Source organism: Manacus candei, unplaced genomic scaffold (assembly GCF_025592945.1).
Source record: "Manacus candei isolate 608988 ecotype Guabito, Panama unplaced genomic scaffold, ASM2559294v1 h1tg000015l, whole genome shotgun sequence".
NCBI lineage: Eukaryota > Metazoa > Chordata > Aves > Passeriformes > Pipridae > Manacus > Manacus candei.
Window position 1 is genome coordinate 13,126,075 of NW_026138063.1, and position 12,741 is coordinate 13,138,815.

A 12,741-nucleotide genomic window follows, 5' to 3' on the forward strand; every position below is an offset into this window, starting at 1 on the left:
GTATGCCTCTCCTCTGCCATTCATCTTTTTAAAGATTGTGTGTTTCCAACTCAACTGCTTGCTTTATAAGGTGAAGAGCTTTGGCAGTTAAGTCTTCTCAAATGGAAGCCACTGAGCACCTTTACCCTTCCTGTTATTCCCTATACTTTTCTAATTTTTGTGTCTATTTTTGTCAGATGAGATGATCAGAAATGTCTCCAATAGGCAAGATTTGTGAGTATCTCAAAATTATACAGAGAAGTAATAAGTTCTGGTTTTCTGTAAGTTTTTTTTTTTGAAAATTGGAACTCTAACTTTGAGCTAATAGCTTTGCTCTACTTGATGGTTTAAAAACCCCTCTATAATTTTAGTTAAGGTACTATTTTCTAGGTGTTTTTAAGGCAACACGGGGAGAGAGAAGGGGAGAATGACCTACATGAGCTTTAACATGCTGTCACATTCACTCAGGTATTTGGGTCCTAACTGAAGTCATTTCAAAGCTGAAGTAGGGCACTATTTTCTGTAGCAAGCTATTGCATCCCGCTAAAACTTACTAAGAAGAAATACTCTGTTTTGAACAGTTGTGCAATTACTTTGCCAACAGCTGCTGGTGTTTTTTAAGGACTGGTGCCTGTGTTGCCCTAGATTCCTGCTGAAGCACTGTGGTTTAGAAACATGTATTAATATGCAGAAGTTCTGGGGTCGATAAGTAGGACTGAGTCCAGGATCAATATTTTGAAGGTTTGATTCATAAACTGTGGATACAAATCTAAATCAAAGTTAAATTTGATTTAAGCTGCTAACATTTCAAGCTTAAAAAGCACACAGTTTTTATGCTTTAATAGTTGTGAGGTAATAGGTAACAAATATTTGTTACCTGTTTCTGAAGTTTTCTTGGAGCATATTTATACCTCATTGCCAGTCAAAACACTACTGCTATGTTTTTTGCTAATGGAAGGGTTGTTCCTTGTACCTTCTATCAAATTATGATGTTTCAGGAGAGTGGAGGAGCAGATTGTGAAAGCACTTGTAACCAAGGTAGACTGGAGTAAGCTTATGGTCAGGGTAATTGGTAATAATCAAGTGTGTAAAGCATCACTACTTGAATTCTTAGCAAAGTTTGGCTCTGTTTTGACAGTGATTTTTACTGTAAGAATAAGTGTTTTAATTTGTGCTCACTGACATTAAGATAATTTAACCTGCTCTGAGAAAATGTGATTTGAGCTTCCTTTGTGGAGCTTCAGTTCATAAGTCTTTACACTTCTCGCTTAAGCTGTTCTGTCATGGTGATTAAGTTGTAACTTGTGTTTTCAGTTTTTGAAAGCTGTAAGACCACCCTCACCCCCTAACCCTTTTTTTCAGCTTGTTAATTAACTTGTTTTCTCCTTATTTGCAAGCTCTGAATGTGTTACTGCACTGGCTAACATATTAATGAGCACTACATAGGAGAACGAATCTGCTAACAGCAGCAAAAATACTTTGAGAAATACTTTTTTCTTTCTAGAAAAACTGGAGAGAAGTGATACTTATCAGCAGAATTGTCTCCTACCCTGAACTGCTCATGGCTTTCACCCAGGCTGCTGTCCCACATGACTATTAGATGTATCTCTGTACAGCTGTTATTCCCTGTATCAGTGCATGGATTTGTTCAATCCTTGCTGCAGAACTCAGCACAGCTCCTTGCCGAGCTGCATGAGCTGCCTCCTGACCCAGTGCTCCAGGTCAGAGGTCTCTGTTAAGGTCCTGCAGTTTCTTGTATTGGCCCCTTGAGCAGTGGAGTGTGGCCTGTTGGTCTCCTTGGGGTGTGCTCTGTGTCATCGTGCCAGCAATAAGTGACAGTGTTGAGCAATGTGGGTCCCAGTTCCTGACCTCAGGGTGCTCTGTTTGTTACTGCTGCAAGCCAGACATGGTGCTGTCAGTCACTTTTTGAGCCAAGTGGTCCACAAATTTTCAACCCAGTCTGTCTATCCTGCCTGTGATTGCTTGACTTAGAGATAAGAAAGCTTCAAGGGGCCCTATCAGAAGCCTTTCAAAGCCTTGGTCTCTATCTGTCTGTTCTGTGCCTTCTTGCAACTCTCCCCTTTACCTTTTAGTTTCCTGAAGGTAATAACAGCCTTCCTTACCTGTTCTCAGTTAATAACAAAGGGTAAATCACCAGCACCCTTACCATTTGGATTGAGATGGTAGTCCTTTCTTGTAAGAGGATTTGCATTTTAAGATGAGAAAGTGATGGAGTTGCAATGAATTGAAACTGTAGGTCAGCAAATTCTTTTATCCTTTGGAGTCAAAAAGTAGCATTATGAATCTTTTCCCATTTATAGGGAGGTGTCATCTCTCTTTTTGAAATGTTCTGATTCATTAGAATGACATAAGACATACACTATTGGCATTTCTCCTTTAAGCATGGTACCAACTTTGTATGAAAAATCTTTTTGAAAACAGTTGTTTTCTTTAAAACCTAGTGACAGTCCTCTGGGTACTCAGAAATGTATGGCAGGTACTGGAGTACCCACAGAACAGCACTGCTGTCTGGGTTCTGTCCTGAGCTCAGTAGACTATTTTATAATTGAAACGTGATCAGTTTTCACTGTTTTTGAAACAGCAGGACTGGAGGACTGATTTGCTTGTCTCTGAGAAGAGCCTTCTCACTGTCTGCAGAAACAGTTATTATTGTTGGAGCACTTCATCTCCACTGGCTATGAGAGGTTGTTAGCCTCTACTCTTTTCTGCTCTGCTGCTTTGATGTAGCACCAAATATGTCAAATTGCAGCCTTTTCTTCATGTCGTATTAAGCAACATGAACAGCTATTGAAATGAATCTGAAGTAGTGTGAGGCTTCCCAGATAAAAGACATGTATTATTAATATATTTCCTCTCACTCATTTTCAGTTATTTTTTACCAGTGTGGCCTTATTTTTCCAGTGGAGGCACAGATGCTTGATTAATGCTTTGAGAGTTATTCAGCAGCAGATCTACTTTCCTTGGCTACTTTACATGGACCATTTAGAAGGTATTCCACTACTGAAAACTGCACTCCTAAAGAAGCTCTTTAAAAAAGATGGGATGACTCAGATTCTGAGCAATCCTGCAAGAGCTGAAGGATCTTTATATGTTATCCATACTGGAATAAGCCTCAAAGATGTCCCTCTTTCCTCCCATCACACTCTCCGTCCAATAGTTCCTGCATGACAGCCTGAATCAAACTAGCCTTGTGTTTCAGCCCAATAGGTGCTTTAGGAAAACCTTGTTTTGGAGGATGTGCTTAGCCTAGTCAGCCTGGGTCCTACAGGGAGTAATCCAGAATGATAAATTAGATCCTTGCTCCAGCCTGGTCTTGACACTGGGGAGAACAATTCCAACTAATCACACCCTACTGGATTCAGTTTTTCCCACTGAGTATGGCCTTGACAGTCTAACCTTGCTTGGCTGATAATCTTTATCACTTCAGATTAGAGTCCACCTATTTCAAATTCAGGCTGTGTGGAAGCTTCATTGAGGGTGTAAAGAAGGGATGAGACAAGGGTGTTAAGCTTTTGACTCTTTCAGAAGGCCTGTTACTTATTGGACTTCTATAGTTTATCAGTTTAATCTTTGGGATTTGGTGTCTGATGTTCACTAGAAATCTTTCTGAGAGTTGAATGGACCATCTAGGGCTAAATATGAATACTTTTTTCTCCTGCATGGACAGATGCAAGCAACACATCAAAGGCAACTTTAGATTAATCACATACTTTTACTCTAAGAGTGATTTCAGCAGTATTTTTTTGAATGCAAAGATCTCATAGTTGTTAATTTTAAAGGACTTTTCAGGTCAGGCTGGTACTAGGTTTGTCTGGGATGGAGTTAATTTTCTTCACAGCAGCCCATATGGTGCTGTGTTTTAGACTGTGAGAAACACGCTGGTGTTTTAGTTAGTGCTGAATAGTGCTCACACCATGTCAGGGCCTCTTCTGTTTCTCACTCTGCTGCCCCAGTGAGAAGGCTAGGGGTGGGCAGGTGGTTGTGAGGGGATACAGCTGGAGCATCTGACCCAAAATGACCCAAAAGATACTTCATATACCTTAACATCTTGCTCAGCAATAACACTGGAAGTAGCTGTTGCTGAGGTTGGTCATTAACCTGCTGGTGGTTGGTGATTTGGCTTGCCTTGCTTATATGTGTGGTTGGTTGTTTTTTTGTTTGTTTGTTTGTTTGTTTTTTTAATGTCCCCTTTCACTTATTTATCTTGACCTATGAGGTTTCTCCCCTTCCTTTTGCCTTTTTGATTCTCTCCTTCATCCCTCTTGGGGGGAGTGAGTGAGCAACTGGGTAGGGGCATACCTGCCATCCAGGCTCAGCCTACCACAGGCTGTTTCTAGACGTGTTAAATATGCTTGAAGCAACGTAGTAGATTTTGATTTTAGGAATTTTCTAGTTGAGTTGTATTCTAATCACAGTACAGTCTATTCAGAATACAATAACTTTTTTTTTCCTCACATAGATGTTGCCAATATAACAAAATTAATTTTTTGCAGTGAATGTAACACGAGGTCAGATAGATGCCAATCTGCTGCATGTACAATGTATTTAATGGATCAAACTTCGAGTATTGCAAAAGGAACAATTTATTTTCAGTCATTTCCTAGTGTGTTTTGAAGATATTCTCCTGACTTTCGTGGCTTCCAACTAGGAGAAAATAACATTGAGTTTTGGCTTTCATACTAGTCGTACTAGCCAATGACCTCTCTAATTCTCAGGAACTTCTTGTGTGGCAACTAAAGATGTAAAACATGCTCCAGTAGTGCTAAAATAATTCCAAAACATCAGAAAAAGGGGAAGAGATTCCACTCCAGGCTTTTTTAATTCTGAAACGTGAAATGGCCTCATACCTGCCTTAGAAAGCATGACCTTTTTGTCAAGGTGTGCTACTATTTTAATATAAGCTACTATATGCCATTTTACTAGATTTTCTCCCCTCTGATATTCTTGATCTCATTCTCATTATGTAAATTCTGCTTGTTGTTGCTGAGGCAGCCTTATCCTCTTGCTGTTCCCCCTTCCTTTGGTGGGGATTTTTTGATATTTATTCTCTTGCCTGCTACCTACGCTAAGAAACTTGCACATGATTGATGTCCTCAGAGACCTCAGTCCTTCCAGTCAATTTGGCTGAAGTTAACCTCTAGTCATAGAATTACTAAGAGACAGCAACTGACAGATGAATGATATGATTAAATATCTTTGAAATCACACTTGGAATACACAGTGGTAATTGTCGGGAAAGTTTTGTGAAGTTTTACTTCTGAATGCTCTTCAATCTGTCAGCTCATATTTTGAAACCTGATTGTTTTTGCATGTGGAGAACATCATAATGCAGACACGTCTGGGTTTTTTCCTCCAATATGGCATTATGTTTTCCTTCTCTGTTTTGGACTGAAAAGAACTCCAGAAGCAAGCTTATACAGATGCCCATAGTGATGGTCACTCAGCTGGGAAGGGAAACATTCTTGTCTGTTTTTTGGCTTGACTTATCAAGGCTTATGAAGGACCTCATCAGAGTGATGTCCCAGATCTGTCTTATACGTAACAATTTAAGGCTTGGAATAAACTGGGAGAAAAATCACAAACACCCACTGAAAAGTTTCTATTCATAGGACCTGTTCTGGGCTTAAATGCCATTGCAGGTCAAGTTTAAAGAAACAAAGAAGGCAACTATTAATCAGATTCTTCTTTCCCAAGTAATGTGTCACCTGCTTTCTGAAGTTAATGAGGCTGTGGTATTCTTCAGGGTTTTGGAAACTTAAGACACAGATAGCTGTATTTACCATATGCTAATTGTTCCAGAAAATATTTTTCTATTGTTGGTGTCAAAACAATAGAAAGGAGTCTCAATTTTTGAGAGAGTTCAGTGATTACTATTTTGGGCACATATGGGTCAGATTGAGCAGGCACTGCAGATTTTGTATATGAGACTATTAAGCTTCTTAAGAAGGGCAGATACACATCAGCATTCTGAACTGGAGGTGCAGCAATGGCTGCTGGTTTCAGTTCTGCAAACATGTTTACTTGCCAAGCTCACGAAAAGGTGCTCCTAAGGTATGGAATCCTGTTAAAGATGCCCACTAGAAGGGGAATTTTCAGCTCACAGTGTTTCCAGTAAATAAACCTCCTTGCCCAAAAGAACTGTGCAGATGATTTTTCTGGTAGTTTAAGAACATGCAGAAACAAGCAGGACACTTCTTGGCTACTCTCAGCATTGGCTTGGATGGTCACCTGATACTTCAGGGAGCAAGAACTGCAGAGCCAAAGAGCTTCCTGGGTGCTGATGGATGCAGTTTGCATCAGACATCAGTTGTTCTCAAAGTAGTGTTCAAATTTCATTTGCCTTATAGAAAACGCTTATAAAATTACTACTCCTTGGGTAAGAAATGATTACAGCCATTACATTAGAGCTCTCTGTTGGTGTAAGGCAATCTTAAACTAGTATCCAAGCTTTTTTGCAGAGCTCTTTATGATTTTGGAATTCTGTGTACTCTTTGAAGACCTTACAGACTATGATTATGCATAGCAGAGGTTAAATGAAATTTATTGGATTTAAATAATTCTGATAAGCTTTTTTGTTGGTTTTTTTTTTTAAATTTGATTGTATTAAATATCCCAGAAATCTACCAGGTCAGGCTTCTGGGAAAGAGGGACCTAAACTTGAGTCCTGCCAGCTTGACAGGTGCCTGCAGTGATACTTAAGGGACATGTTCTGTCTGAAGAAATATGAAGGCTAATATAGCCTTTTCCCTTGGGTTTGGCACTCTGAACAGTTGGTACATTTGTCAAGTTAGACCTTCACTACTCATTTTATTACAAGCTCCAGGTCTTACTGCTTTTGAGATTGCTGTTTCCTAACCTGTGCTGTGTTGAGGATACAGGTGGAACTCAGGGATCGATGAAACTGGTACTATGTGTGTTCAATCAAGAAGAGTTGGCAAGTGCTGAACTGAAGCATTAAGTTTCTGTGGAAGTCTTACAGTGTGGGTTTTTTTGATACTGCAGAGCTCTTGTTTCTCTCTATCCAATATTCAAAGTGCTCAGGGAGACCTGGAGATAGGAGCTTCCTTATTTTATGATAACAAAATGAGTCTGGGTTACTAATTAAAGATCATAATGATGTGGATATTTTTACTGTGCACATGGGAGCTATACATAAAGATGGATTATTGCCAAGCAAACATTCAAACAAAACCTGAAATAAAGGCAATTCATTTTTATGTAGTGTTTTTGTAAGAATGAAACCAGTCACTCTTACTGGGAACACTTTTGAGGAAACATGGAAACAGTGGTCTCTGACAGTAGAAGCCCAAGCTTTATGTGATAATACAAAATACAGACTGATAAATGGGCAATAAGTAATGATAGGTAGCTAGAGAGTTAAGGGCATATTCTTCTTATTAACAGATTAGTCCTTGTGTTAATACATTGTTTTTTGTGTTTTGAAATGTCAATTCAACCTTCAATTGGAATAGTTAAGTGGGGATATATTTCCTTGGAGTTCAAAAGTAGACTTAGAAATATTTGATGTTTCTCTATATGATAATATATGTTCATATTTCAGAAAGATTTATGTTCACAACTATTTCTTTAAAAAAGCCTTTGAGCACAAATAATTGTTTTAAACAAGTGAAACCTTCATTACAGTTAAATCTCTGGCTTTAGTCAGAAAAACATGTAAGAATATATTTTACTTTTACAAGCTTAAATATTGTATTTTTAATCTTGTGGGCAACCAAATGTAAAAGGTTTCATTTGTACAGAGGCCAAGACAATTTTGCAGTGTAACCAATTTATTTATCTACAGCTGCAAATATATGGCTGAAAGATTCAGATGGTTTATGTGGTCTTCATCAACAATGTAGATGTAATTGCCTGAAGTTACTTAAGCTTTCTCTTCTTCATTGTATCTTACTGATGGAATCCTTTGTAGATGTGTAGACTCTGTCTTCCTCTTATTGATTCTTCTATGCCCATGGCACATTAGAGCTTATATTTTCTGCATCACAAAAAGCTATTTCTGCAACATTCAAGAAATGCTTTTGGCACTTTGACTTTCTTTGTTGTCATGAAATTGCCATGCGTTGGACTGTGTATTATTTCAGTGAGAAATTATCTTATTACAATGTGATTAGAAGTATGGAAGTAAGACAGATTGTTGATCCATGGTGCATAGAAAAGGTTGTTTTGTGGGATAGGAACATTCTTGTGTTTGGCAAGAGACAGCTCTCTGTGACTGTGTTCCCCTTGTGCAGTGTTTCCTATTTCACATGTGTTGTTTGAGTATGTGCTCAGTTGTGCTCTGCCCTGCTGCTTCACACAGAAGACTGTTTACTGTGTCCCCCAGCCTGCAGAAGGAACATAAAGGGGTTTTAGTTGTTCCATCATCCTATTTTGCTTAGGGCTACCCTTGGATTTGAATGTTATTGCAAGAAAACATAATCTAATTTATCTAGATAAAGAAGGTATATTTTTGTTTGTGTTTTTTTTTTTTTACAGCCTTTGTTTCTTTTTCCATGACAATCAAGTTGAGTGTTAGATATTTTTCTTTAGCCCTGCCCCTACTGCTGCACTCACATGCAGAAGATGACCTTCTGTGGGAAATGATGTCTGAGGCTATTTGGTGAAAAATTGTAGGTCACTGGAAAGAAAACTGCTTATGAATATGGAAATGCTGTCATCGGTGATCCTTGGATAGTCTACCAAGAAAGAGGTCCTCATGCAAATGGAGTTTATTTTGAGGTTTACTGTGGGCTGAGTTACACATTTTTCTCCAGACATCATGCCTTAGTTTTGGTTTCATCAATCTGCACATTTATATAAAGATGACTGTCTTGGTATAATTCATGAAGTTACTCGTTTCTGAGCTGGAAGTGTGGATGCAATTTTACACTACACTAAACTTGCTACCTCAGGGGATGCTTATCGGGTAAACCAAATAAAGTAGAAGGGAGATGACTAAAGGCTGGAAAGGCTGGTACAGGTGTAAACTTAGGTGAACAGTCATGTCCTAAAGAGGGTTTTTTACAATACCACTTCTGAAAAATAGCAATGATGGCTAATGTTATTTCACTGAAGTTTTTTGCAAAGGCTGGTTAGCTTATGATACAAGAGCAGAGTAATTGCAAAGGACATGTTTTTCATCAAGGTCTGTGATGCAATTTATTAAAATATATAAATAGATTAAAATCCTGCAGGGACTCCTATACTTGTAAAAAAGAAAATAAAGTTTGAATCCTATAGAGCTTGGTTAAAAAACCCCAAACAACCAAACAGAACATTTTAAAAATAATTTTGCATCTTAGACTTGTTAGCACAACAACAAATCTTAAGGAGACTAGGACAGTATTTACTTCAGTTCTAAGGAAAAAAGCTTTGGTTTTTTTTCAAACTCTTTTGTTTAAGTGTTCACATGTATGGTTGTTTGAATTGCTTTACCAAGAGCTCTTCATAATCTAATTGATGCATAGTCCAGATTGTTCAGATTTCATAGTGGTAACTGGGGGGAAAATAGCAGCTTCTGATTTCATTGTGTGTTGAAGTTGGAGAATATTCACGTATTTCTGTAGCCATTTCTTTATTGCTTTTGGTAGACCATTAGGAATTTTACTCAGCAGTTAAAAACCATTTTTTTGACGTGTCAAATAACCTTGAATTTTTAATGTTTGAAAACGAGGATTAAATATCCCAGAGCCATTCATTTTGTGGTCTGCTGACACTTCCTTGAAAAAGCTAGTGTAAACTGCAGATCAGCAAATTCCCTGCTGTTAGGCTTACGACGTCCCCGGTTTTATAATTACACACAGCTGATTTTCAAATGGGCTTTCACATGCTCATTGGTGCAGTGCGAAAGCACCTTGCAGGGAGCGTTGGGTTTATCTCTATCGGGCCGTGTAACGAGTCCCTTGCTGCAACATCTCGCCCCTCCCCTAAGCAACCAGCACACACTGAGCAGTGGCTCTGCTGGAGTTGCTCCTGTTTTCATGGAGGAGATAGCAGTCCTTGCACTGCAGCAGGTGGAGCTGCCTTGGATCTAACCCGAGGTTCTGGCTGAGAGGATCCGAGTGTTACTTTGGGCCGTGAGACAGTTGTCACTTGGAGCTGGCGCTGACATAATTAAAGATAAAGCTGACTCAAAAATTTTAAAAATGGACACAGGATTTTTTCTTTGCATTTTTTATAAGGTCTGGTTTCTAACGTGAAGCAAAATTTTTCCTGAAGGATTCAACCTATTTAATATAAAGGCTTATTTTTGAACACTATGGACCTAGAATAAATGTCAAAGACAGGCAGCAAGCAGCGCTTACAGAGGCATTTTTCTGGAATCTCAGTCACGGATCGATTGAAGTGCACAGGGTCTGAAAAAATGTCTCCTAGCATTAAAAACTTGGATTGTTTTTCTCCGATGCTATGCCACTGTAAAGTAGCATGTACGAACAACACAATATCTTTAATGTTTGGATGTAAGGTGGGTCTATAAAAGGACTTTCCTGGAAATGTAAGCTGCATTTAATGGATGATTGCCTTTGTGTCTAATGTAACTGTACCTTAAATTTGTGGTAAAATAGTGCGTATTTTGTTCCATGCCTTACTCAATTATCTGAGCTCTTAGTGATGGTGACAGTAGTAATGAATTATCATGCCTACTGTTTAGAGATCCCTTTGAACAACATTTTGAATTTACTGAATGCTGCATGTAAAATGTCGTCATTCTCCATTAATCAGCATTAATCATCATGTAATCAGTTTATTGCACTTGGCTTTCATTTTCTTCAGCTGTAGAGAATTAAATACACAGGAGACTTGCACTGAGATGCAGGGCTGGAAATGCCTCCTAACATCATATTGATGGAAGCAATTGTTAGTGGCAGGTTTGGGTTTAACAGTGCCCTCGGGCATTTAGTCATTTTAGGACTACATCAACTGTTTAGATTGCAGAGTAATAAAACATATATAATTTGGTAATCCTCAGAATGGTAAACAAATATATTCGGTGTCACATCAAAAATGCTTTTTTCAGTAAAATTAACATGCAATGTCAAGGATATGATGAGAATGTTAACTACTGGAAAGCCCCTTTAAAATTAAAGGGATATGTGTATGAAGTTACTTTTGAGACAGAGATTTGGAAATCTTTCTCTCCAAAACTTACTTTACATATTGTTTCCATGTCAGTGTAGGTTATTTTAAGGAAAAAAAAATTTGACTGGATTTTATTTTGTGAAGTGGGATCAGTTGTGTGTACACATATACACAAATATATGCATGTGTGATACATATATATATATATATATATATATATATATAAATGTATCACAAAATGTTGATGTTGAATGAATGTCACCTAGGTTGGGAGGGAGGAGTCAAAATTTTTATGGCTATTCTGATAGTGTAAATATTACAAAACTTAGTTGACTGCTTTATTTTCAGGAGGCAGACTGTGTCTTGTTTTGAATCTGCTTATGCTTCCTGCGTTCAGAGCATTTTTTGGTTGAAAATATTTATCTATTTATTGATACAATTTCGAAACTATTTGATATAACATTAAGATTTCTTTCCTTCTTTTTTTTTGTGGAACTGCAGCCCCCTTTCCTTATTTATAACAGTGAACTTGGGAGGAAAGCCATAGAATGAAAATACTCTCGGGTTGGATTTTGCCCGCTGAGCTGCAGAGCAGGGATGCTGTTCACTTTAAGAGCAAACTAAAAATATCCAGCCAACATCCAGCATCCACTTTGGGCATGTTGTGCCGGGGCTGAGCGATGGCGGCGGTTCCCCGCGGCGCGGCCCCTCTGCACCTTCCCCCCAGCCCCGCACCTTCCCCCCCCGGCCCCGCACCTTCCCCCCGGCCCCGCACCTTCCCCCCAGCCCCGCACCTTCCCCCCCGGCCCCGCACCTTCCCCCCGGCCCCGCACCTTCCCCCGGCGCTGGCGGGCGGGGGGCGGCCGGCCGAGAGCGCTGCAGGTGAGAGGGGGTCACACCGCCTCCGAATCCCTGCCGGCACGATTCCTCATCACTGCCTTCATTAGTGTCCTTCGCCTGCACGGCTCCTCAGTGCGCCTGGCAGAGCAGACCCCCGGCTTCCTGAGCGCCGTTAATTCAGCAAGGTTGTGCTTTGAAATGTCTCGGACTGTTTATGCACAGGCTTTAGTTATCTCCAGGATAAACGTGTATTGCTGTTAATCCAGAGTGAGTGCTCTCTGCTACCTACATACTACCTCTGTACTACCTGCATCCCCAATAAACTGAAGGGTTTATTTTTAAATAGTGACTTTCTGGTAGTGCAGAGAGATTTTGCACCAGGCACTCGTCAATTTTTGGATAAAAGTTGTAGTGCTGCGTAGTACTAAAAGTAAAATGCTCTTGTCCTCTGAGAAGATACAGCTTTTGAATATTGAAAGAGTCAATATTTAAATGACAGTGTGAAACAGTAATGCAGGGTTACCTATACCAGTCCTTCACATAAAGAAACAGTCTCACACAAGTAATCACATGAAATAATCTTCAGTTTTCCTTTTTGAGCACATGAAAAGAACATTCACAATCTGACTGTTCCTTCTTTAGTTTCTTTTCCTTGGCCTTCTGGGACAAGTGAACCTCACTATAAATATTCCTGGAGTTTTTGTAAATGTATATACTTACCTTAACTTGTTTTATTGTTTGTGGATGTCCATGGCATGAGTCATTACATAAATACTTACATTTAACACAGGCTGGGCATTTTGACATATGATGGAACGCTGT

The 12,741-nt window shown here is 39.2% G+C and overlaps 1 protein-coding gene across 20 annotated transcripts in view; it reads left to right on the forward strand.

Annotated features, from left to right (window-relative positions):
* The window catches only part of DLG1 (discs large MAGUK scaffold protein 1), a 138,722-nt gene that overhangs the window by 35,079 nt on the left and 90,902 nt on the right, over nucleotides 1–12,741 (forward strand). For 2 of the 20 annotated variants that reach the window (XM_051781330.1, XM_051781336.1), the window contains exon 1: nucleotides 9,516–10,465. The exons of the other annotated variants lie outside the window; for them this stretch is intronic. In XM_051781330.1, the coding sequence (XP_051637290.1) occupies nucleotides 10,274–10,465 (192 nt within the window). In that variant the 5' untranslated portion in view covers nucleotides 9,516–10,273. Of the gene's footprint in view, nucleotides 1–9,515; nucleotides 10,466–12,741 lie in introns of those variants that run through there. 20 annotated transcript variants of the gene reach the window in all.